This window comes from Camponotus floridanus, unplaced genomic scaffold (genome assembly GCF_003227725.1).
Source record: "Camponotus floridanus strain SB8 unplaced genomic scaffold, Cflo_v7.5 scaffold39, whole genome shotgun sequence".
NCBI lineage: Eukaryota > Metazoa > Arthropoda > Insecta > Hymenoptera > Formicidae > Camponotus > Camponotus floridanus.
Genome location: NW_020229536.1, coordinates 293,741 through 319,911, shown reverse-complemented (window position 1 = coordinate 319,911; position 26,171 = coordinate 293,741). Strand labels below are relative to the sequence as shown.

At 34.6% G+C, this 26,171-nt stretch overlaps 1 protein-coding gene across 9 annotated transcripts in view; it reads right to left on the bottom strand.

Moving 5' to 3' along the window:
- LOC105248017 (phosphatase and actin regulator 4B) overlaps positions 1-26,171 on the bottom strand; it is a 214,198-nt gene that overhangs the window by 148,158 nt on the left and 39,869 nt on the right. For 6 of the 9 annotated variants that reach the window (XM_011252541.3, XM_011252543.3, XM_011252546.3 and 3 more), the window contains exon 2: positions 24,515-25,538. The exons of 2 other annotated variants lie outside the window; for them this stretch is intronic. In XM_011252541.3, the coding sequence (XP_011250843.1) occupies positions 24,515-24,809 (295 nt within the window). In that variant the 5' untranslated portion in view covers positions 24,810-25,538. Of the gene's footprint in view, positions 1-24,514; positions 25,546-26,171 lie in introns of those variants that run through there. One more of the 9 variants, XM_020026474.2, reaches the window with a different exon arrangement.

The window sequence follows — 26,171 nt, the reverse complement described above, 5'->3', positions numbered from 1 at the left end:
TTCTACATAAATAACGAAAAATATTGTATAGATTAAATTCTATTTTCTCTCTCCTTTTTTATAATTAATCTACGTGTAGAAAAGTATTTGTGTAATATTATTCATACAGATAAGCCCAAAAATATTAAACATTATATTTTCCACTTGAGTGAATGAACTGAGTGAACGAGAAAATTTAATTTTTATTCCCTGAGAAGATGAACGGAAGTTGGCAAAAAGTTTCGCGTTGATGTATGTTTACCAACATGTTATGGAGAAAAAATGATCTGCATGGACGGATCTCAGACGACTGGAGACCCAGACATTCCTACGAGTTCGCGGATATGAAATTGCTAAGCGTTATAAATAAAACAGACGCGCGGACGGTAGCCTTGTCCGCGACGAATTTAAACGTGGGCGGTTGTGCATTTTATTTGCAGAAGGCAGAAGGAAACGATCGACGATAATAAATGATACGCTAAAAATATTGGCGTTAAACAGAGGAATCGCCTTGCGATCCGAAAAATTTCTCGTCCCGGATTGTTTCTGCACGTGTTCTCGACTTCAGTTAACCCTGAATACTTGACATTCTTTTCGAGAACAGCTTTGTATCTAAAACAGTACGAAACATCTCTACGATATCTTACGCGGGAAAGGATTTTCCAATCGCAAACGTTATTAATTAATATTAATTGTTGTGAATTCAAGTAGAGCATTTCTGCATTACGAGTCGATCATTTCTATTACGTGACATTAAACGTGACATTAAATCAACATCAAACACGACAAACGCGACACATTTTATATTCACCGCTCGAGAATCTGTCAGGCGGATTAAAGCTCACAGAATGTTCTTCCGTTTCTCATCACATCCTTCTCCGTCTCTTCCTTTCCTCTTTTTCTTTCTTTCTCTTTTGCTTTCCGCCGGGAACCGTTACGTTCCTCAAAGCGATCGACGTAGCGGACGGACAGGTATCTCATCCGCAGGTAATACACGACAGAAGGGTGGGACGATATCACGATGCAGACACGTACCGAGAAAATAAAAGACGCGGCGTTTTCAGGATGCGCGAGGGCATACATCCGTAATTCGAAAGACGAAGATATCATAGGATAAAAAGACTCGCACGACGAATGGCCGGATGTTACTCCTTTCTTTCTATGCACGGTCTTCTTTTGTAACGCCTTTGGTATTTTTGCGGCTCGCCTTCGCATGACGTTGACGTATTAATCGCTTTGCGACGATATACGATACAACGTTTACTCAGTAGCAAATAGAAAGCGATAAATGTATTTTGAAGAGAAAGAGAGAGAGAGAGAAAAAAGAGACGTAATATATTTTTATATCAAGGGAAAAGAAAGCACCAGAAATAATCACAAACGTAAGAAAATATTTAAATAGTCGTATTGATACAAATCGACACTGGAGTAAAAGACAGGCACGAATATTTATCGTCGCCTAACAAAGAGGAGTTATTTCGCTGCCGGAAGTTTATGCGGCCGAATATACTTAATCGTCGTATATGGAATTCGTTATAAAAGATGGCCCAATTCCAAGAAATCCTTTTCGCCAATTCGGAGCAATGAAATTTTCGTCGCGTCCGACAAATAGTTCGAGAAGTAGGCGAACTCTTTACCGAGGAATGTGCAGGAACATTTTATCGGCGAACTGCCTGGCATTTTGCAGCTAACATCGTCTGGCACGCATTACAGTCTTCTTACACGACTTTATGCGAACGAACGAGACTACAAGCTTACCAGCAAAGTATGTTTCACAAAGGAAAAAAAAAAGCTATATCTGGCAGCAATATTCTACTGACATCTTAATCTCGAAATATTCGTGCCAAACAAACCAATACGTAAGTATGGCATTTTTAGAACGTTGTAACTTAAATTTTTAATCTCAGAAAATATTTATGCACCCAATCAATTTTTGATAATTCGATAAGCAATTTCGCAGTAATATAATTAGTATATAATTAGCAATTTTATATGGAACCCAAATAGAGATATATTAAATAATATTTTTGATTTTATATTACCCTTCATTGAGGAATAAAACAAATATCTCGTTACATAAATTTTGTCTCCTGAATTTATATAAAATCGACTGACAAATTGAATGACAAATTCATCCGTGAAAAATTCCTCACGTTATATACTTTTTACAATATCTCGCTCCAAGGGATTTATATTTTCTAATTCAGAAAAAACATGAATTTTTGCAGCTCACCGTGTAGTACAACGCGAAGAAAATATTTTTAATCACGGCCATCGTTCATTCCTCCGTTTGTCTCCCAAATTACAACCCAATTGCCGTGGAAGGTTGTTGGCAGCGTTATGAAGGCGCCCACGAACTATTTTCCTCGTGGAAATTCGCCAAAAATTAACTCGACACACTTCGCTGATTCGTGAATTCATCAACGAGGAATTTGGCAAAAAGAGAAACGAACGTTGAGATTATTGTTCATATCTGTCGCTAATATGCAGTGATAAGGACACTAAATTTGGCAGCATAAACAGACTAATTCTTTTGAAAAGTTGACCTTCAATTTCTTTTAGGATTTTTTATCAAGTAAACGAGCTATCATTTATTATTTGATACATAAATTTTAAGCAGTGAATATTATTCATGATTCGATGTGATATATAATATTGCTAGCATTGAGTTAAAAATAATTTAATTTATAAATTTTCAAATTTATAAATTAAATAAAAGAAATTAAAAACGAATGAGATAATGATATAAAAAAAATAGAGATATAATATTTTTTACGTTTCAATAATATGAATATTTTAGGGTGAAATTGTGCGGTGTTCCATTCCGTTCGATCTACGACACATTGAATAGAAAAGAGCTGAGGCCAAAGGATAGATTGAATGGTCGAAGGGAAAGCTTTGATCTGTTACTATTGAAGATGCGTGAGATGCGCTTTTCAAAGGTTATGGCCAATGAATCTTCTGAATATTCAATGAAGAGTTACGTATCTATTCCAATTACATTTACATATAGTAGTATTTTTTCATATTGTTTCTAAATATTATTTTATATATACAAATAGCACTTGTAAAATCATATAATATTTCTGTGAGTTATAAATAAAATTGCAACAAAATAAATATGACTCAGGATTGTTTGTGTTTTGCTTTCATTCCTAATCTGCATAATTTTTATTTATGATTTTTGTTCATACTTCGGAAATCGCGAAGAATCATTACATTTTTATCTCACGTTAATCATCGTAACGTGCTAATCCATTTCTCTTGAAATGAACGATTCCTAAAAATCGTATGTAATAACGAACAATTTGCGCGCGTATACTCTATCTTTACAATTATCGAAGCAAACTATTCTTTTTAACATATAAATAGCGCACAAGATTACCAATCTAATACAAATATTAATTTCAACGAAATTTCGTTATACGACATTTTATTTTTTATTTTTATATTACAATGTTATTTTAATCAACTAATTAAATGTGTCATATTAATCGAAACGAGACTGTCATTTAGTCAAAATCAATGTAAGGTTGTCTCGACAAACAGGAAATCTTGGCAACGAAGGGCTGTTGTGGTATTCGAATTAACGGAGGCGAAATTGCAATGATGAATGAGCAGATAGTCAACTTACGAGTATGTCATTCTCGTGTATTGTGACAATGGGAATGATAAATGTCGTAGAACAATTGTATAGATGGAATTATATAAACATCCATCGATCACATTGTTCGAAATTCAATCTAATCTCGAGATCACTATAAAAATCTCGCTTTACAATGGAAAATCTTTTCGCATGCATTTCAGAAATTATTTACATAACAAAAAATCAAATATATATGAATATATTCGTTTAACAGAAACAATTAATATTTTCCACGAAATGGAAAATATATTAGATAGCAAAGAAACAACAAGAAATAAATATTAACTATTTACTAATAAAAAATATTAAATATTTGCGTGATATATATATGCTAATAACGAATGAATTCTCTTAGTAGATAAAGCTTATTACACGCAATAGTTTGTACAAATGATATAATAAATAAACAGGTGTATATCGATCAAGATGTACAATAGATCGATCATATGAGTGGAATAATTCGATATAATCCCGTTATTACATGGCCACATTATACGTGGTTCAATAGTGTTAACCTAGTCAGCTCGGTCGCAGCCTCTTTGAAAGCAGACGGAATCGGGGAAAGGTCGGGAATTCGTGCGGAATCGATAACCATGTCTGATCGATAGGCATGCTTGAGTGGCAACCGATATCAAATCAACGGGTCATCAACTGTGAAAATATCATGGCTAATTCTATTAGTTGCAGAATTTTGTATACAATTTTTTCAAAATATATTCAATGCATTTGAACAGTGTATCTTCAAAGAAGAAATTTCTTTGAAAGTGATGAAAATCCATTAGAGAAAATTTATTTCATATATAGTAGATTAAATGTCAATATTTCATATGTAATATCATTCATACTTATTTATTTTGTAACTACAATTAATATAATTACTATAATTAGAAATATATATATAAATTACTACATTTTATATATTTTTAGTAAAAATTTCTTTAAAAAGTTTTTTTAATAATAAAAATTTTAAATATTAAAATTAAATTTATTATTTAAAAAGTATCAGTCCTCTCAGATTTATTATTTAAAAAGTAGTAATAAAGTTTTAAATAATAAAATTATATTTATTAGTTTCTACTTTATGTGTTAAAATAACAGAAAGTTTACGAAGATAAAATAAAACTAGCCTCAAAAAACATTAAACGTGTTCAATCAACTTTACGAGTTTGTTTTGTAAACGAAAGGCAACGTAACAAAACATTTATTTTTATAAATACAATTTTTGATGTTTACTGTATTCTATTCTGTATCACACTTTGTGCACACTGAGTATCGATAAAAAGTAACAACGATTAAAGAGCAAGTACATATTGATTTCCTCAAGAAAAAGGTATTGTAAATATTTTATCCAAGTTTTTTGTAAAGATTTCAAATATCAATAATTAATTTTTCATATGACTGCATCAATATATATTCAGAAAGAAGTTATAAATAGTATTTTATTAGAAAAAAAGGAAATAATTGTCTTAGTATAATATATTTGAAAAGATATTAGCCAATTTTTTTACATATAAGGCATCCGATGCAACATTTATGATTGCAATGAAAAAAATAGAAATTTACGCATCCATTTATTGATTTATTGTAATTGTATAAATGTGTGTTTTGGATAATATATCATTTTTAATATGTCTTTAATAATATATCATAATTATATATCTTAATAATATATCTTTTTTTAAAATAATATATCATATTTTATATATGACCACTTTCAATATATGATTTCCAATAATATGTTACATGCTTTTGCAAAATATCACGCCTGTATACTATTTTATCATAACTTGTATTATAAAAATATGATATTTTTTCCCTCTACCTTTAAAAAAATTCATTTGTCTCAACTTTCTCTCCTCCCTTCTTATTTTTAATTTGTGTTTTAAATTGCACTAAAGATCAATGATTATGTATAATTTTATTTTAGCGCATACACAATATATAAAAATTTATATTTTATGAAAATTTATCTAGAAAAAATTTTAGAAGCTATGAAAATAAAAGGATGAAAGGTTAGATGCGCGGAATGCACGATCAGCTTTCAATGTATACATCTCATGTAGATACATCGTCGACCCTGACCACACCGATGCAACGGCCTATAAAACGGTCTCGGCGCGCCCATATAACCTTTTGCAACGGCTGAATCCGGCATAGCGTAAAGATTTTAGTACCACTTTTCTGAAACGCCGACGGTAAATTTAATCGAGAGAATCGGTGCTTGTACGAAAATTGATTTCTCGCGCGCAAACAAATGATAAAAATGTGTGAAAGTGATGTTCCTCAAGATAGGTAAAATACTTTCCTAGCCAACTATTGATATCATTTCGTCAGCTGTGATACAATCGACTTATATGAAGATGCAACAAGACAGAAGCGATCTTTCTTACGTAAGCAAGAATGGAATATTCCGCATTCCGTCAGCGTGTTACCGCAAGTTGATTCTCATTATATGTACGATGCGTCGACTAGTTTTTCACAGCGCAGAAAAACAAGTTTCTCTCAGGAGGATCGACAAAATGCCAATATACCAATTTGTTCTAACTACCCGGAATATGGCTATCAATAACGGCAAGATCTAGCGTTACTCAAGTCTTTTAATATTTTCAGACAAAAGAATCAAGAGAAAAAGTACATTATCAAAATATTTAATGTTGGTCTGGACAAATTTTTTTTAACAAACCTCGACGTAGAATTCATCAAAGAAATTAAAGAATATCAAAATTTTCAAAACTAATGTATCATCTTATCAGATGATACATTATCTTGAGCCTAAAGAAAACGCATAATTCGTACTTGGCAATCGTAACGATTTACAAATCGAAGTAGTAGCTATTTTACGAGCTGATGCCTCGCATCGTGTGTGCCAGGGCGGCAATTGCATTCGAAATGCATCAAAGAACCTGATGTCTGGACAAACCTTGACCGCGCCATATTGCGACAGGGTCGTTGCTATCGCGAGTGTTTATCCTGTCAGCTATGGTACTAGAATAGAACCAGGCCAGTCTCGACTTGTCTAAAGAGGTCTTGTTGCCGAGTAGAAGCGACAATGAAGTAAATGTATACTGGCGTCGGTATGTAGCAACAAGAGAGATGCACTGTTCTCTCGATTATATTCGATCGAAAATGCACTGACCTTATCACCAGATAAACCTAATCGGTGACTAAGACTTATGGCTAATTTAAAAAAAAAAATTATATTTAACAGAATTTTTAAAATTGATGTAATTATTTAATTTTGAAAAAAATAATTAAAGAATATCTTCTGTCTTGACAGATTTTTTTCTTTATGTATTCAGATAATTGAATATAATTATTTCTATTGTTCGGTGAATATAAAAATTATAATCTTCTTTATACGTAAATCGCATTTTGAAGAATAAAATTTTAAAAACTAGCTGCTATTACTGCAATTCTTTAACATTAGATACCAAGACTAACAATAAGACGAGAGAAAAGACAATAATATTATATAAAAACCTATTCGGTTTCAATCGACGCAAAGTCATCTCGAAGAATCGGAAGGAATCTTTCAATTCCGACAATGTCAGAGCGCAAAAGAAACGCGACGCTGTTCGTTCCAATTATCTCGAGAAATCTCGGAAGTAGTCAAGGAAAAAATCGATTGATTATAATCATTAAGTTTTCGATAATAAGCGACGAAGAAGAAAAATAATTATTGAGGAAAATCGTCGAATAGCAATGATAAATCGAGATGGAAAATAGTAACAACAGCTTTAAATTATCCGCGTTTAGCCGAAACAATATAAAATGCGACATCAAGTGCCATCCACTTAAATCATTGCAACGCACAAATATATGTGACAATATAACATATGATGTACAGAAAAAAAGTTCAAAAATTATTTTTAACATGATATTCAGAATATCTAATATTAGACCGTTGACGACAATTTAATCCGTTTATTTTTATTTATATTCTTGATTGATTGCTGCTAAATAAATATTCGTTTATTGCAATTTTTTAATTCTAAGATCGCATCATGTAAAAATATAAATGCGATTTCGTATGATAAAATCTGAAAAGGAGATATTTAAACTTGTGACGTTCTTGCGATAATCTTGCAATAATTTATTTTTATCACGTTTCCGCGATTTTAGTTTCCGCCTATTGTCATAACTTGCTTCTTGGAACGACTATAAAAATATATACTATCGACCGATTATTCTTAAAAACACCGATATTGCTTACCGCAAATGAAAACGCGGGACTGAAAAATGCATTCCTCGATGTAATTTTGTATCTTTCATGTTTCTGATAAACGAATACTTCGCTAAAAATACGAATGACGAAACGCAATGCATTTACGTCCTTATGTTTCTTTGGAAATATATTCTCCTATAAATAATTTATGATCTTGCGATTACACGATGATTGGCGTATAACCGATTAGTAACGATGATGAATGATAACTTTATTAACATCACTCGCCTTAAAATGCAAAGAAGTGGATCGCAGTTTAAACTTTTAGAAGCAACATAAATTCGAATATATAAAAACATTTCATCGTAAAATTATTTACTTTATATATATATACATATATAAAATTCATATATTTTTTAATAACATCTCTCTCTCTCTCTCTCTCTCTTTCTCTCTAGCCTAAAAAATTCATACAACCTTTAAATATAGCTTAAAAATCAATTTATACGATTAAAAATTTATTTGTCAAAGTTCACTTGTCATCTGTCATACCATGTCATTTGTGACGCGAAATACAGGTTACAGTAATAATTCGTTTATTATAAAATAATCGATTTCATAGCGATTTTTTTCATATTTTCATTCGATATTGTGAATCAACAACGACTTGAATTGCCTTTTATGACATCAGACAAAATATATGTATGTAACTGACATGACAACACATGGCGAAGACATGCGTAATAACGCGCCTAGATTGATTTCTTTTCTCTCGCGATCGTAATCGAAACGAAAAATGAGAACGGTAATGCTGACAGGTAACGGCGTCACGATAGAACGAGTAACGCGTAGATCCGTTACTTTTGCGGACGTCGCGCCTCGTCGAATTCACCAAGTCTTCCAATACATTCGAATAGTGTCAACGATGCCGTGATATCGTGACGAAATGGATAACAATGCAAACTTGAAAATGGCAATTTGCAACAATTCAGATCGTATCCAGCAATTTATTTCACTTGACAATGTTCGCGCTCGTTCTTGGACAATGCGCTCGAGAATCGAAAGTTATTTTCTTCTTACCAAATATAATTTCACGCTTCAAGAATAAAAGATAAAAAAATAAATCATCAATTCAAAGAGTAGTGGATATTTAAGAGAATCAACAAGTATCTTTTCATTCGAGAAACATTTTTTACGTCAAAACTATTACTTAATGTATACATTTTTTTATTGTCATTTTCTATTATTTTTAAGAAAAATGACTTTATACGCATTTTTTATTAAAAATATTTTAACGAGGGTTACGAAAAGCTGAAGATTATGCGAATTCAAAAATACTTATATATAATTATTTTCCATTTGTTCGACAATTGATATATTATAAATCCTAGTGATTGTTGTTCCTGCTCGTTCAAATACAAGACAATTTTGAGATATATATATTGCATTCGATATTCGAAGAACGCCATTCAATGCCGGGAAAATATTTCCATCGTTAAAAAGTCGATCGACTTAAGCTCCACGAGATATATCTCGACGAGAGAGTCTCGTGATAGGATGTGAAATGCATTCCGCGGTGATTTATGGCAGTTAGATGAATTGGGTCGCAAACGCGGCACTCTCATATCGAGGGGCTTAACAGTAAATAAAAATGTTTACAATTTTATCTATCGTACAAATATTTTATAATATCGTGTGTAAAAATAAAAGGGAAAATTCTTGCAAAATTCTTGCGGAATTAATAAAATGTCAATATCTTGCAACGAGAGTGGCAATAATTTTATCAATGCTACACATAAATTTAAAGGCCTATTGTGATACGTCGTCACGTTTCATATTACGTTAATGATAACGTTTATCGGCGTTTTTCCCTTATTCCCTTTCTCTGCAGCTTAGACGGCGATCACAATAGACGCTTTCCACGTGCCACGGAAAAAAGTAGGAAAGCGTCGGAAGGGATGGCGTCGCGACGCAATTGCCATCGACAGGAGGGAAAACATGTATAGAACGAAAGATCGATTTATCCTCGTAAAAATTCGAAAAACATTTTAAAATGCGCGTTATATTTCAATGTTAAGTGCGTGAGAGAGGAAATGCTATGCTAATTAGGTCTGTCATTTTGCGAGTTAAATTGAGTAATTTTGATTTATTGAGAGAAATGTAAAAAAAATATTTTCAAGATCTTATTTTCAGATCAATATCTAATCATAGACATCAGATACCAAATCAAATCATCATGTTAGACCTTTTATTCGAATTCACTTTAGCGAAAATCATCACAAAAGTCCTAATTTTGTTTAATTTCGAACGTGGTGATCTCTCTCTTTCATATACCTGTGTTGCGCACCAGATTATCACATGTATATGGGACCTACAATTTAACGCCGATTCCGAACGGCTCCTTCAGAGAGATGCTTTTGGCAAGATTTCTCGATTTGCCATCGATTTGTCTTTCGAGAGAGCGTATACAATTTTTTGGTTCACCGGGAATCGAACCCGAGATCTTTGGCTTTGTAGATTAGTGCGCTTATCTACCGTGCCACGCTTCGCTCTGAATTTAGATACAAATATATATCTATATAAAAAGAGAGAGAGAAATACATATTTAATACATATTTAATACATAATTAATAAATATTTTATAATAAATCTTTTATAGACAATTAAAGATTGATTTATCCCCTTCGCCAAAATTCGAGAAACATTTTAAAATGCGCGTTGTATTTCAATGATGCATGAGCAAGGAAATGCTATGCTAATTAGGTCTGTCATTTTGCGAGTTAAATTGAGTAATTTTGATTTATTGAGAGATATGTAAAAAAAAATATTTTCAAGATCTTATTTTCAGATCAATATCTAATCATAGACATCAGAAACCAAATCCCAAATCATCATGTTAGACCTTTAATTCGAATTCACTTTAGCGAAAATCATCACAAAAGTCCTAATTTTGTTTGATTTCGAACGTGGTGATCTCTCTCTTTCATATACCTGTGTTGCGCACCAGATTATCACATGTATATGGGACCTACAATTTAACGCCGATTCCGAACGGCTCCTTCAGAGAGATGCTTTTGGCAAGATTTCTCGATTTGCCATCGATTTGTCTTTCGAGAGAGCGTATACAATTTTTTGGTTCACCGGGAATCGAACCCGAGATCTTTGGCTTTGTAGATTAGTGCGCTTATCTATCGTGCCACGCTTCGCTCTGAATTTAGATACAAATATATATATATATATATATATATATATATATATATATAAAGAGAGAGAGAGAGAAATACATATTTAATACATATTTAATAAATATTTTATAATAAATCTTTTATAGACAATTAAAGATCGATTTATCCCCTTCGCCAAAATTCGAGAAACATTTTAAAATGCGCGTTATATTTCAATGGTGCATGAACAAGAAAATGCTATGCTAATTAGGTCTGTCATTTTGCGAGTTAAATTGAGTAATTTTGATTTATTGAGAGATATGTAAAAAAAAATATTTTCAAGATATTATTTTCAGATTAATATCTAATCATAGACATCAGAGAGCGATTTAAAATCATCATGTCAGACCTTTTATTCGATTTTAGTTAGCGAAAGCTATAAAATCATCACAAAAGTCCTCCTTTTGTTCGATTTCGAACGTGGTGATCTCTCTCTTTCATATACCTGTGTTGCGCACCAGATTATCACATGTGTATGGGACCTACAATTTAACGCCGATTCCGAACGGCTCCTTCAGAGAGATGCTTTTGGCAAGATTTCTTGATTTGCCATCGATTTGTCTTTCGAGAGAGCGTATACAATTTTTTGATTCACCGGGAATCGAACCCGAGATCTTTGGCTTTGTAGATTAGTGCGCTTATCTACCGTGCCACGCTTCGCTCTGAATTTAGATACATATATATATATATATATATATATATATATATATATATATAAAGAGAGAGAGAGAAATACATATTTAATACATATTTAATAAATATTTTATAATAAATCTTTTATAGACAATTAAAGATCGATTTATCCCCTTCGCCAAAATTCGAGAAACATTTTAAAATGCGCGTTATATTTCAATGGTGCATGAACAAGGAAATGCTATGCTAATTAGGTCTGTCATTTTGCGAGTTAAATTGAGTAATTTTGATTTATTGAGAGATATGTAAAAAAAAATATTTTCAAGATATTATTTTCAGATTAATATCTAATCATAGACATCAGAAAGCGAATGAATCATCATGTCAGACCTTTTATTCGATTTTAGTTAGCGAAAGCTATAAAATCATCACAAAAGTCCTCCTTTTGTTCGATTTCGAACGTGGTGATCTCTCTCTTTCATATACCTGTGTTGCGCACCAGATTATCACATGTATATGGGACCTACAATTTAACGCCGATTCCGAACGGCTTCTTCAGAGAGATGCTTTTGGCAAGATTTCTCGATTTGCCATCGATTTGTTTTTCGAGAGAGCGTATACAATTTTTTGATTCACCGGGAATTGAACCCGAGATCTTTGGCTTTGTAAATTAGTGCGCTTATCTACCGTGCCACGCTTCGCTCTGAATTTAGATACAAATATATATCTATATAAAAAGAGAGAGAGAAATACATATTTAATACATATTTAATACATATTTAATAAATATTTTATAATAAATCTTTTATAGACAATTAAAGATTGATTTATCCCCTTCGCCAAAATTCGAGAAACATTTTAAAATGCGCGTTGTATTTCAATGATGCATGAGCAAAGAAATGCTATGCTAATTAGGTGTGTCATTTTGCGAGTTAAATTGAGTAATTTTGATTTATTGAGAGATATGTAAAAAAAATATTTTCAAAATATTATTTTCAGTATGGCCCTTGTGATATCTAATCATAAAGCCTCAGTTCATGATACTAAATCATCATATCAGTCCTTTTGTTCGATTTCGAACGTGGTGATCTCTCTCTCTCTTTCATATACCTGTGTTGCGCACCAGATTATCACACGTATATGGGACCTACAGTTTAACGCCGATTCCGAACGGCTCCTTTAGAGAGATGCTTTTGGCAAGATTTCTCGATTTGCCATCAATTTGTCTTTCGAGAGAGCGTATACAATTTTTCTACCGGGAATCGAACCCGAGATTTTTGGCTTTGTAGATTAGTGCGCTTATCTACCGTGCCACGCTTCGCTCTGAATTTAGATACAAATATATATATATATATATATATATATATATATATATATAAAGAGAGAGAGAATACATATTTAATAAATATTTTATAATAAAACTTTTATAGACAATTAAATTAAATCTTAAAAATTAAATAAATTCGCGCGCAGATATTCAATGTGTGTGCCTGGATAATGATAATTGACTCTCAATTCGCCCCATTACAGATCGGAACACGATACTGGTTAATTCTGATGGTGTCGCTGTCCGGAAATATTCTAGGCTCGTTCCTATGCCGTAATGAGTAATTAACGCGGCATGTCCTGTTTCACCCGCAAACGAGATACCGAGGCAGACTAGGCAGAGTCGAGAGAGAAAGAGCAATGGAGAGGAAGAGAGAGAGAAAGCGGATACACACATACCGGTTGCATACATGCATTGCAATGCGTTCTGACGATACCATGCTGTGCGTGCAAATATTTATCCGCACGAGTTGCACTTTCTCACTTTTGACCCTCTCCCCCCCCCGCCCCGAGATTCGTCGAGAGAGCTCTCTCGCGAATTATTTATGAGCACCTTGAAATTCCGAAAGAGAAAGATCGGCGCTCGATATATACCGGTTGTCTGTTCGGCCGCCGCCTGTTTTCATTCATGAAACTTTTATCAGCTGCTACTATTGGCTGTTTACGGTGTCGCTCCCTGGATTATTTTGTCGCAAAGACTTTCGGTATTGCAAATTATCATCACGCTTGCAATATCGCAAAGTCGTAAATTTAAAAAATGCCATGTGAATTCGCACAAAACTTTCTTTTAATGTTTTATTTATATAATATATAGAATATAGTTTTGTGTGATAATAAATTCCATTTAAAATAATCAAATTAATAATGGAATTAAATTATATATAAAATTGTTTTCGTTTATATATAACATATATCAGGAAACTTTATTTGTTTTATATTTAAAATATTTATCTTGTATAATTAAATATAAAGATATCTTTATCTTTAATTATTAAGAGTAATTTATCTTTAATTGTAATTAAATTATACAGTTACGTATGTCCATATCTTATTGCTTAAATCACTGTGCCTCGTACTCGTTTAGCGTGAAATGAAAGCGCTAACGACGGAAGAAAACTGTTACAACTTAGAATTACAACAATAATAAAATTAATTCATATAGCGTACTATTAAATGCTTTCTCTTATTTCGTTCGAGTCACCGATCTCGCGAAAGCGTCGCGAATATATTTTTCAGACAAATTAGGTCCACAGAAAATAGAACAGAAACTTACTCGATCACTTATTAGTAATTAAAACATCGACAAACGTATGCATTTCGTTTTTAATATTGTTATAAAGTGTGATCTATTATTGACGCGAATAAAATTTCCTGTTTTTCATGTAATATGTATTTATAATTTCTCCTACTCTTGAATATTTAATAGTTTCATTCAAGTTTTAAAAGATTCGACTCTAAGAATGTTTAAATACAGATAAGATATCACACACATATGACTTCGAAGCACATTGAACTCCAAGACTCCTAATTAACCGAGTCTTATTAGTATAATTGTTGCGTGGGCAGCGTATGCGTTCTTTAGAATGATGCAACCCTCAAAGCAGTGTCTTTCTCTCAGGATCTTTCAATTTACCTGTTTTTAACGTCTCGGTAATTATAGTACGTTTATATAAAATACTCTCTTTGAGAAAAAAAAGAAATATAACACATTTTCGATATGCAAAAGTATCTTATACAATATCGAAACCTGCGGCTGACATATCTGACTCAATGGCAGGATATCGAACGACTCGATAGAATATCAGATATCCCAGAAATGCGGAACGCACGTTCTTTCTTCGCTTCGATACGTACGCGAAGAATTCATTTGACGTAAATTGAAAAATATTATCGACGAACTTTGTACGAAGCACAGCAATCAGCGAATACATAGACTTTGCTCTTGTATTGAGCACGCTATGCGTTTCAGAAGTATGACAATAATTCAATCTAAAGAATTGCTTTATTAGGAAAACCGTCACGTTCATCAAGAAACTTACGAAGGCACCGCACGTATGAGATAAAGATCTAGACATATTTCCTAAAGTCATTTAACATTTCTTCCTCTATAAATTTTTTTAAACTAATAATTTGAAAATCAAAACGCGAAAATTTTATCACGAATTATTAAAATATTCGTAAAAGCAAAGACAAAAGAAAACACGTCCAAAATTTATGGCAAGCAGAAAACCGGTAATTTGTTTCGTCAAAGCTACGTGGAAAATTCTACCCATGTTAAACGACTCCAATTAAAGCGAGAGATAGAAAGAAAACGAAGAATAATGGAGAGGAAGGAGAGAAAGAGAGAAATAGAAGAAGAAAAGCAGACGAATGTACATCGACTATTTATTTTCACGACACTTTGCAAGAATCATGTTTATTCGATGTGTTGATCATTTCTCAATAGATTGCAAGAAAATAAAAATTATATATATTGGTAAATTTAAATTTTTATTTTAAAATATATTTAAATTAAACACTCTCTCTTATATTAAAATTATATACATTTTAATTTTATTATAATTTTCTATGTGTGAGAACACGTTCATTTATTATTTATTAGGCTGTAAGTTCCTGGCTTTCCATTTTCTGCATTAATTTATTTTCAACGTATATATGTTTCGCAATCACGCGCGACATATTCAACACTCTCTACGACACTAAAATCGATACCAAATTGTCAATAAAACTCGATCGTAACCAACGAAAATGACTACACATAGTTCTATCACGGGAATTCGCGTTTACTTGAATCGCAAATAAGGCAAACAACGGCAATGCCACTGGCAATTTTGTTGCTCGCGAAAGAGAACCTGTCTTACCAACTTTGTATCCTTTATATCGTTCCCTTGGTAATAGTTGCAACATGACACTCTGTTAATAACGACAATTTTATACGAGCGGTAAATATGACGCGAACGTTAATTTTTTTTTGTGAGAAAAATACATTCTGTCGACATCATACTAGGACTGTGACTAAGGACTACATATCTGCTATCATTAGAATTTCAAAAACAAGGAAACTAGAGTCATTTACTTTGTAAGCGAAATTACGGACATGATTTAATTCTAAATTGAAATTTTATGGGGATCTTCCTCTCAACTTACATAAATAATCCCCTCGAAAACATTTAGTATAATTTACTCGTATATGCATTTTAGTTAGGTATATATTTTGTCACATTATACGTCAAAATTTATTTCTATAGTAATCATGTGAGATTCGAGCGTACAAATTTATTTGATTAGATTAAATTATTATACAAATAAATATGAATGTGTGACAAAATATTACTTATTATATATAGAGAGAGAATATAAGAAAAAAATATAATCTTTTTAACAAGAATTTTTTGATAAAATTAATTCTGTAATTGTAAACTTTAAAATCTGTAAAATAGAATCTAAGAAATAAGTTTGAACTCAATATTTCTTACCCATTAGATTACGTATAATATTACTTACTAAATGATTATTGAGAAAATACTTCTGACGAGTATATGTCTGACGTAATCGATGAATCAACTATAGTCAATGAGTCGTAGCATAACATTGTTGATTCAATTCCGAGTCTTTCATCATGCATAAAATGATTCATTAATTAATGCAGTACATTACAATTTTCTACACTTTAACATTCTCAAAAAGTAACAACGTTTACAAAGGATTTTTACATTTGCATAAATCAAAGATTAAATTATCACATCTGACTTTTCTTAGTATAATTGTAAACAGAGAAAGATTATTATTTTAATTTTTTGCGCATACCGCGAATATTTAAATATTGCAAATATTTAATTATATTTTCTTTTGGTAAGGATAATTTAATTTCATACTTTTTCCCAAATTTTTTCAAGAAGACTGACTTCGAATAAGATAATGTTAAATTTCACAATTTTTTATTATCGATAATATCGCGTATTATTGTAAACGAACATATAAATGTTACAAGAATTAAATAGAATATTTAATCTAAACTCCAAAAAAAACTCGGCCCAACGGAAATGAGAAGTTCCAGTAAATAATTTACACGCTAATTACTAATATACTGTAATCTAGTTTCCAGACGTAAAGTGGTGTTGTCACCGTGTGAACAGGATCTAGTATCCAAACTTTTTTTGCCACGCCTAAAGAACGCTTTCTATAATCGCCGACGCACTAGTACTAAAATTAACCCTTTCAATCGTGTGAACGACTTAACATTCATCTTATCCGCATCAAGACACAAAGCGACGCACGCACGTACGCACGCACGCACCTTATGTATGCACGCACAAGCGGCGCCGTTGAAACTTTACAAAGGGACGAGTAGGAACTTGCCTTAACTCGGTTATAGAGAGTCATAAATTAGAAATGGCGTGATGGCGTCCAGTAAAATTTGCTACATTGACCGATCCTATCGCACCGCTCCGCGCACTTCAATTTCACTTCGTATTCGCTTTGATCACATTCACACGTCCTGAATCGTGGCCTATTGTTACTATGGGAGAACGCTTCGGCTTCTCGAATACACACGTCTTGTGTTGTAAACGGCTGGATGAATCTTAATCGTTATTAATATGTTGCAAACGCCTGAGATTTGAGGCAACGAAAGTTGTAAATATTATATTTCCAAAAAATTAGTTTCTGCTAAAAGTGCTTAGCATAGCACGGTAAAAAGTTGAGATTTACAATATTTCTGGAAATATTTATAAAGCAAAAATAAAAAAGATAAAAATAAATGAAAAATAATTAAAAAATATAATGATTTCTTTAAATTTTGCTAAATAAATGAAGAATTTTTTAATTACGTTAATTTTTTTTAATATATATTTTCTCGTAAATTGACGTAAAAATAAAAAGAAAAAAAGAATATTATCGAGCAAATTCTGTCTGTTCCATAATAAAAGACTATTGTAAAGAAAAAGGAACGACTAACGATTAGAGAAAGGAATAAAAACATCTGCTCGATACAGGAATAGCTACGAATATATATCGATCTCTTCGATTTAGGTAATTCGATATAACGAGAATTGGATGGAAAAATACAGCTGTAGTGCTTGTGCTGCGAGTAGATGATCGACACCGAACGTTGTCAAAAATAGCCGCAAAGTTGTTCACCCCTCGCCACTTTGCCAAACGCCCTCGCAAATGTAAGTAGTGTATATAATTACTCAATTTACGATAGGAAAATTCCGCCACACACAATTACATTTATCATGCCACTTTGCAGATATATTCTAAAAAACGTAAATCTTGAAAAAATTAAAAGCAACAGAAAGACAGAATATTAAAAAAAAATCTAATATTCATAAAATGAATAAATTTGCGAAATGTAAATAACTAGCTTTAAATCATACATAAAGAATCGTGAAAAACAATTAGAAAAGAGAGTTTGTCGCGCGTAAAAAATAAAAATCTTCTAATCGCGGACTATTGGTATCGTCGCTCGCAATTTATACCTCATATACGTCATAAACCTCGAGGTTTTATATCGCGAACTGGCCGTGCCGTCGTAAATTTCGTAACGCGAGTGCAATAGCTCATTTATCGCGTACTACGTTAACACATCGCGAAAAAGGTGAGACGACAGGCTTTCGTAACGCCAAGCGCACTCACCGACGACAGCACGTGGGAACCGCGCGCGTCTCTCGACACGAAAAGAGGAGCTAATTATATGGCGAGTTAAGCGAGGAAAGAGGAGAGGAAGGTAACCGAGATGGACGAGAGAGAAGCTCGCGAAGAAGGTGAAAGATGATCGAAAGGCGGGCGCCGCTGTCGCGTCGTTTTCGCGCTCGACGCTAAATCGATGAGCTCATCGACGCGGAGACTGACAGGGAGCCTCTCCCATTGATACACACCGCGTTTCATAAGCGCGATGTGTGTTGTTCTCTCGTAGAAATGTGCGTTCGCTCCGATCAGCAGCAGCCTTGACATTCCGCGGTAAATACGTGGCTGCTGGCGACGGGCTTAAAGCTCTTCTTTCAATGAGCAAATCATATGACGGCGGTGGCAAAGGCGGCTTGTTAAGTCTCGAGCTGTAACGAGTTTGACCTCGAGCGAAATTAAGGGCAGATCGAGAGGTGAACCGCTGCGACCAAAAATTCGTGAACAATTTCATTGACGTCTATCTGTCACGCAGTAATTCCTATTAGTAGTACGTAAGTCTTATAATGTTTATCTCGTACGATTAACGTCAAGCTTCTTCGTCACGTTGTCTATTTCTCATGTACTTTTCAGCTCATTGTGTATTTATCGCAATTTCTCTCTTCGTCGATTTATTCTTGTTAACAAACGAGAACAACTCTCCGTCAACTGTTTCGTTTTTGGTTTCTATCTGAGAAAATATATTCCTCTGTGTGTCTCGATACGTGAATCGAATAGGACATTTACCAGCCCGTACATCATGAAATATATATCGCGCAAACTTCGCAGCTACTTTTCTCAACATGTCCAACGCCAGACGACTTTCAATCTCGACCGCAAACTTTTCTCCGTATTTTGTACTCTTTTCTAGATAAGATGTTATTTGTACTGTACAGTTATACGCCCGCGGCAACTTTCTTTGACGTGTCAGTCTGAGACTTGTGTTAAAATACAGACGAGCGATCGTAACATAATATACAGGACGGCCCCGAAAGTTGTGGCGCGATACTTTGTTATTCTTTTAGTAATCCAAGATAGGAGACTAAATTATCTTAAATAAAATGATATTTATATTGGTTATTAATTATTTATAAATTAATTATTTACAAATAGCAGCTCGATCAAAAATTACGTATTAAGTGGACATTCATTTGAATACTTCTGATTAATAATTAATGACACATTAAAAAAGGCCGCAGGCGTAACTTGAAACAGATACGATTGCTGTCTCGCTCAGACGACGAGTTTTTCGCTGCGGAAAAGCTCGGTATATACGCGCGAAATTAGACGATGAATCTTCTATGAGTCATGTTTTGTTCTTGCTTCTAGCGTAGCACCGAGATAAGCCAGCGCCGGCATTATGCAAAGAAATATTCATATACATTTCGTACAATTCGGAGAAAAAAATATGTGTAGTTGAATAATTAATTAACGAACACGTCTGACTTTTAAATCTTGAATTGACGATAATGTAAATTTCCCTATCGTAACGATATAGCAAAAATATTTTTATTTATTTTACACATTTTAATTTTGCAGTAAAAATCTTTTCAATATTAATGTTATTAGAAAATATATGATATTACTTTAAGAAATATTTTTTATATAATTTTTACTTTTGATATTTATATAATCCTTTTATATAATGATTTATTTTTAACTTTTATCATGAAAAAGATGCATGTTATTAATTAAAATTTATTAGAAATGAGTGAAGATGATAAAACACAATCAACTAAATGAAAATTGTTTATTTTTGCAAGAGTAAAGTTTTAATAAAATAGATTAAGAGATATTTTACAACTGCTGGAAGTAGATAAGAAACAAAAGAACTCTCACACACATTTCTATGAAATAATTAACATTTTGCCTGGTACATATAGTTATGGATTAAACGAGGAAATTCTTCTCTTGCTTTTACCTTTACTCGAGGGAAATTATGTCGAAGACGTAAGAAAAAAGCTCATATTTTTATGCCGTGTCGAATTTACGTTATTTACACGAGTCTTATTACCAAGTAATCCCGTGGAATATGCCTGATGGAGTTAAATAAAGAATTGTTATTTAAATAAGCAAACATCAACTTGGGAGTAATAAATCTCGCGCGGATCTAGAGATATAAAATAAAATATACCTAATTACATGATAAACAAATTTAATAAATCGACCAGAAACGATAAAAAGGAAAACGGGAGTATTTAAAGAGGCCATTATATTATTTTAGTCATCTTCACAAAATATATCGACGTGTATCAATTTATAATATAAATATTTTTATTTATTTTATTATTTATGAGCACGTGAAATTTACATAAATATATTTGTTTTGATTATTGACAATTAAAAATAAAACCTAATAAAACTAGAAGTATATATTTCGAAAAATCACTTTAGATAAGGATTGAGAGAGAGTTTAAATCGCATGAGAAGTGCAACAGACTCGCGTGCTTAAATAAGGATTAATGGAGATTCAGAGTTGCCTTCTCGATTCTTAAGACACATCGCAGACGTCGGATTGACGAACTCGGGCCTCTTGTCAACGTCGGAGAGCCCTTCGTCACCAAAGTTCCGTTGTTCTTATCCAAGCCGGTCGGCCAGTCGTCGACCGACCGACCAAGAGCGGCTCTCTACTCAATGAATGATTTCCGCGCGACGTTGCCACATTACGTCTGCATTCTGCACCCATTACTGCATCAACCATGCTTTTTCTCCCGTTTGCTCGAGCATGGACGATCACACGCGTTGCGTAACGCATCTGGCGTATTTATTGTTTCGTAGGCTGTTAATGAAGCGGTTTCGTGATGGCGATCAACTAAATACTCTGGTTTCGCCAATGTCGAAATTCCCTCTATTAATTGCGTTTACCGCACGATTCGTTTCCTCGTTATTCGTTTATAGATTCTAATCATCGATTAATTGTACAGAAAAAAATGTAGTTTGTTGTTGAAAAATAAAATTCAATTATTATAATTGAGATGACGTCCATGCTCTCTGCATGTAATACTTAAGTGGAGTTTATTCTGTGACGTGTGTTCTCGGATAATAAAACTGTAGACGAAACTAATACTTCGAAGTGGATTCTCTGCGCAGTTATAATCGTGTATTGAGGATGATTGATCATCATAAACGCGAACATGTGATTCAGCTGCAACGCAATATAAGCGGTACCTCGTAGAAAAATTCTCAACGGAAAAGCAAAACAAGATCGAAATTTTAGGCACGTACCTATCGTACGAGAAAAATCTGCGCGCTATTAAAATCCAATCGAGAAAAAACAACGAAATAAAATCTAGAATAAAATCTTGAAGAGCTCTTGCGGAAGAGATTCTAGTTATAATTGAGATTTGAATTGGCATATTATTTTAATCAGAATTATTTTATTCTTCTATTCTTTTAGTTTTGTCTTTTTTATATAAAATTGCACACAGGGAAAGAATATAATTAAAATGTTATTATATCACTTCGGTCAGCTTCCGTTTATTAAATACGATTATGCAAGCTCTTATTGTGATTAAATAATCGTAACCCAATCACGATTAATCACGTACACTGATATGAAAATCAGGAAACTTTATCTTCGGTTAATTATCGATTAATTATCTCAGCTAATGGATAGAGTAAATATTAAACTCAAAATATATATATACATGTGTGTGTGTATAACTACGCAATAATAATTGGTCTGATAGTTCTGATCGAAAGAGATTATATGTCTGTGCGTGCCTTATCGTAGCAATATGTACGCGTAAGAGATTTCTACGAATTGAGATATTGAAAGAGCTGAGAGGGAGATTATCGTTAATTTTCTGCGTAATGTAAACGTAAAAGTGACGAACAATTATACCGTATAAATAATAACGAAAATATTAGTGGTGGTTTTAAAAAAATTATGCTTTTTATACATGTATGTAGTAACATTTTATATCGCAATAAAAAGAAACGCGTCGCATTTACTGTCCAGAGAACTACGTATCATCTCCATATTTAGTTATCCATTCTCCCGTGCTATCTATCTTCCCTTACTATATACGCAATTTTCCGTGTTTCCCAAAGAGCTACGTTTAAAACGTAACTTCCAGAGATAATAAAGGGCCGTGTAATAATCTCGCGCACACGAGGAGAGAGACGGAAAAAGCAGGACTACCGGCGCCATGGCGCACCGCCTCCCTTTGTCCCTTTCTTCGCACAACGACCGACGACCTCGCGCGATACCCTCGCGCGATAGACAAGAGACCAGGTAGCCTCGACGAGGAGAGAGGAAGGCGCGGAAAATTCCCCAAGTATACGGGATGTGAAAGAAAAAATATTTCGAGAGACGAGTGACGCCGTCGTCTCGCCAGCAATATCGATCTCGCCACTCGGGACACCGGGTATACGATGGTCGACGCACCGCTCGCACGCACGCAGTCCACGCACGCGGGGTTTGTTTACAAGTCGTGCCTCTTTCGCGTTTGCTACCGGAGTTCCTTGACTCGGAATCCGAGTGAGACGGCGATGCGATTCTTTACCTCGCACGTACGCGCGTCGCGCGTGTTTCCATCCTCGTCCCTCCCTTCGCCCGTCCTTGCCGCCTCCGCCGTCCCCCCCCCCCCGTCCCTCCTATCCCCCGTCCTTTCGGACTTACCTGTCGACATCGCCCTTCGCCGTGTCGATTATCTCGATTCACCGCTGCTGCCTCGCTAATCGCGTCGACCGAGAGGCGGTGTTCGTCAACTCTCAACCGCTCGTAAATCACGCAACCGTCAACGATGGAAACGAATCGCCGGCAATTATCGTTCGAATAATCGAAACACGGTGAAAGTCAAGCCACACGGTTTCGTCGTCGCTTATTAACTAATTCTTTCCACGTCACAAATCCGACTCTCTCTTTTTCTACACGGGATTTGCATATATGAGGCAATATTTACGCCGTTCGACTCTTGTTAGTTTGTTTAAACGCAGTTGGCGAACCGAAGCGATGAAGTTTACTTTCAAGTTCACTAACAGTGAGTACTTCATTTTTGCGAGTCTCGTGTCTCTATTGATACAATTTCATTCCAATTCAAGAGAATAATTATAATTTATAAAAAATGTACTAAACATGTGTACTGAGAAAAGATGAAATTTTTTGATCGTAAATCTTGAAATTTGTTAGAGAAAAAATTGTTTTATGTATATGATGAAACATTTGAATATATATAATTTTGTATATATAATTTTGAAACAATCTATCGTTATGGAGAAACATGTTTATTCAAAACACAATAATATTTAAATATATCGAAATCATGTATGTTCGTTAAAAGATAAACACTATGCGGTATAAAAAGCTTACCGCGCTTACGCGATAATTATTTCCAATATCATCGGAAGTAGACGGAATAAAACATGACAGACATGACATTGTCGTAGATAAATGAGAGAGAGAGAGAGAGAGAGAAAGAGAGACAACATTCACGCTCTATAATAGAATATTATAGAATCGGATCGACCGAGAAGAATGCCTCGTCCGATTGTCTGTTCAATTCATCCCAGGTAGATGTACGAAGTAACCAATCCAATAGAGAGAAATGCTCTCGTACTAATAATCTCTTATATCGCAACATCTTTTACCATGATTTGCATCAAACGCGGAAATCACTATTGAATATTATTCATTATTTAGATTATTTATTTGAATGTTTAAAAAAATCTTATCGATAATAAAATAATTGTAAAAGAAGATTATATCGTAATAAAATTTTCCACGATTACGAATCTTTCAAAAGTTTGACAAATTTGATAAACCTCAATCATGTGTGTATAATTTTTCTCCTCCTATCAATACACTCACGTGCACAGTTTCCTCGGTACAAATGGTCGCGCGACTTTTCACACGTTTACTTGAAATCGACTTACCTATCACCGTATTCGCCGCTACTTCCTTGGCGGCGGCCGCGGCTGCCGCTGGTCCATGCGCCAGGAAGTCGCTGAGAGACAAGGACGACGCGATGATCTGCCGCTTCTCCTCAAAGTTGAGGTAATCCAGACTATTGCTGCGCTGCGGCGCCGTCACGATCGTCACCGTTTTCGAATGATGATGGTGATGATGGTGATGGTGATGCTGCTCCTGATGGTCCACGCTCTTATCGTTGCCGCCATTGTCGGCGCCCGGACTGGGTACCAGGTAGACGCCACTCACGCGTATCGACATCGCGGCGCTCGGAGCCCGATCCTTGCAGCGACCCCGTCTCTTTCGGCGCCACGGCCTGAGGATCGCTACGAGAGCCGGCAACGGAGCTACCGGGTGGGCACGGTCCCTGTCGACACGGCGCGCATCCCGGTGGGTACCTCGAGGGTTCGGCAGCGACTCGCGTCGTCGTCCTTCGACACTTCTCGTTCGCGGCTCCACGGCTCGACGGTGAGATTCGCGCGCAGCTGCCACGTGCTCGAGGGCGCGATCCCGCAGCGAGACGATCGTCTCGAGATCTCGAGATCACGCGCAACGGTTTCCGACGAGCTCTCGTGGGAATTTTCGACCGGCCCGTGGAAGAGCACGCATCTGATCCAAGAGACGCGTTCTTACTTCGACAGGTGCGTTTTCAGGATTTATCACACTTGTAATGGAAGGTGATCTCGTCAACGGCGGATGTTACATCGAGCGAGTGGTTATCGCTCTATCGTGACGTCGGACCAATTAGACGGAAATTCCTTTTCGGTGCGGAAGCGACTTGGTTGTTCTATTCCAGATGATGGCACTGAGCACTTTAGCGGAAACCGAGTTGACGAAAAATCATCGTCTGTGCCGGGTTTCAGAGAAGTCACTAGGCTATTTACAATGGAATTCCGCGCGATTGGCACACACTATGGAAAATTACTCGCACTCGGAGGAGAATCGCGAGAGCGACTGGCGGACGTTGATGACTGGAGGAGAGTCGCGTCCCTGTGCATCAGCGAATGAGGAAAAGTTAACTACTAGAGCCACTGCCCGGTCGTCATGAATGGCACGCATTGTCCGCTCGCGAGCCCGAAGATTATACAACGAATATACGGTGGACTAGACGATTTTCTCTCGAAAATGTATCGGAAAAAATATAACCGAATATGATCTATGTGGATGATTTATGTGGAACACGATATCATCGCGTAAATTGGATAAATTTAAAAAAATATATTTTTTCGAATTTTCATACAAATATATTAATCCCTTAATTTTCGAGAAAAACTGCTAATAAAATATAATAATGTATCATCGGCGTGTGTGAGAGATTAATAAATCCTGAAGCTTATAATTAAAATTGAAATAAAAAATGAATCTTGCTCCGGAATTTTTTCCGGAGACGCAGATGAAGGTGAAGGAAAATTTTTTACGTAATTCGACACGAATATGAATAAATTTTCTGAGGTATTCTAAGATTGATAGGATCGCGCTGCTTTCATGCCAAAGGATATCGAAGCTGCTGCTTTCCGCGCGATATGAAACGCCGGCCATCGATATTTAATTACTTCGGCGCGATTTACGGTCAGATTTATGAACGATAAAATTATTTCGAAGGATAAACCGATTGGACGCGTT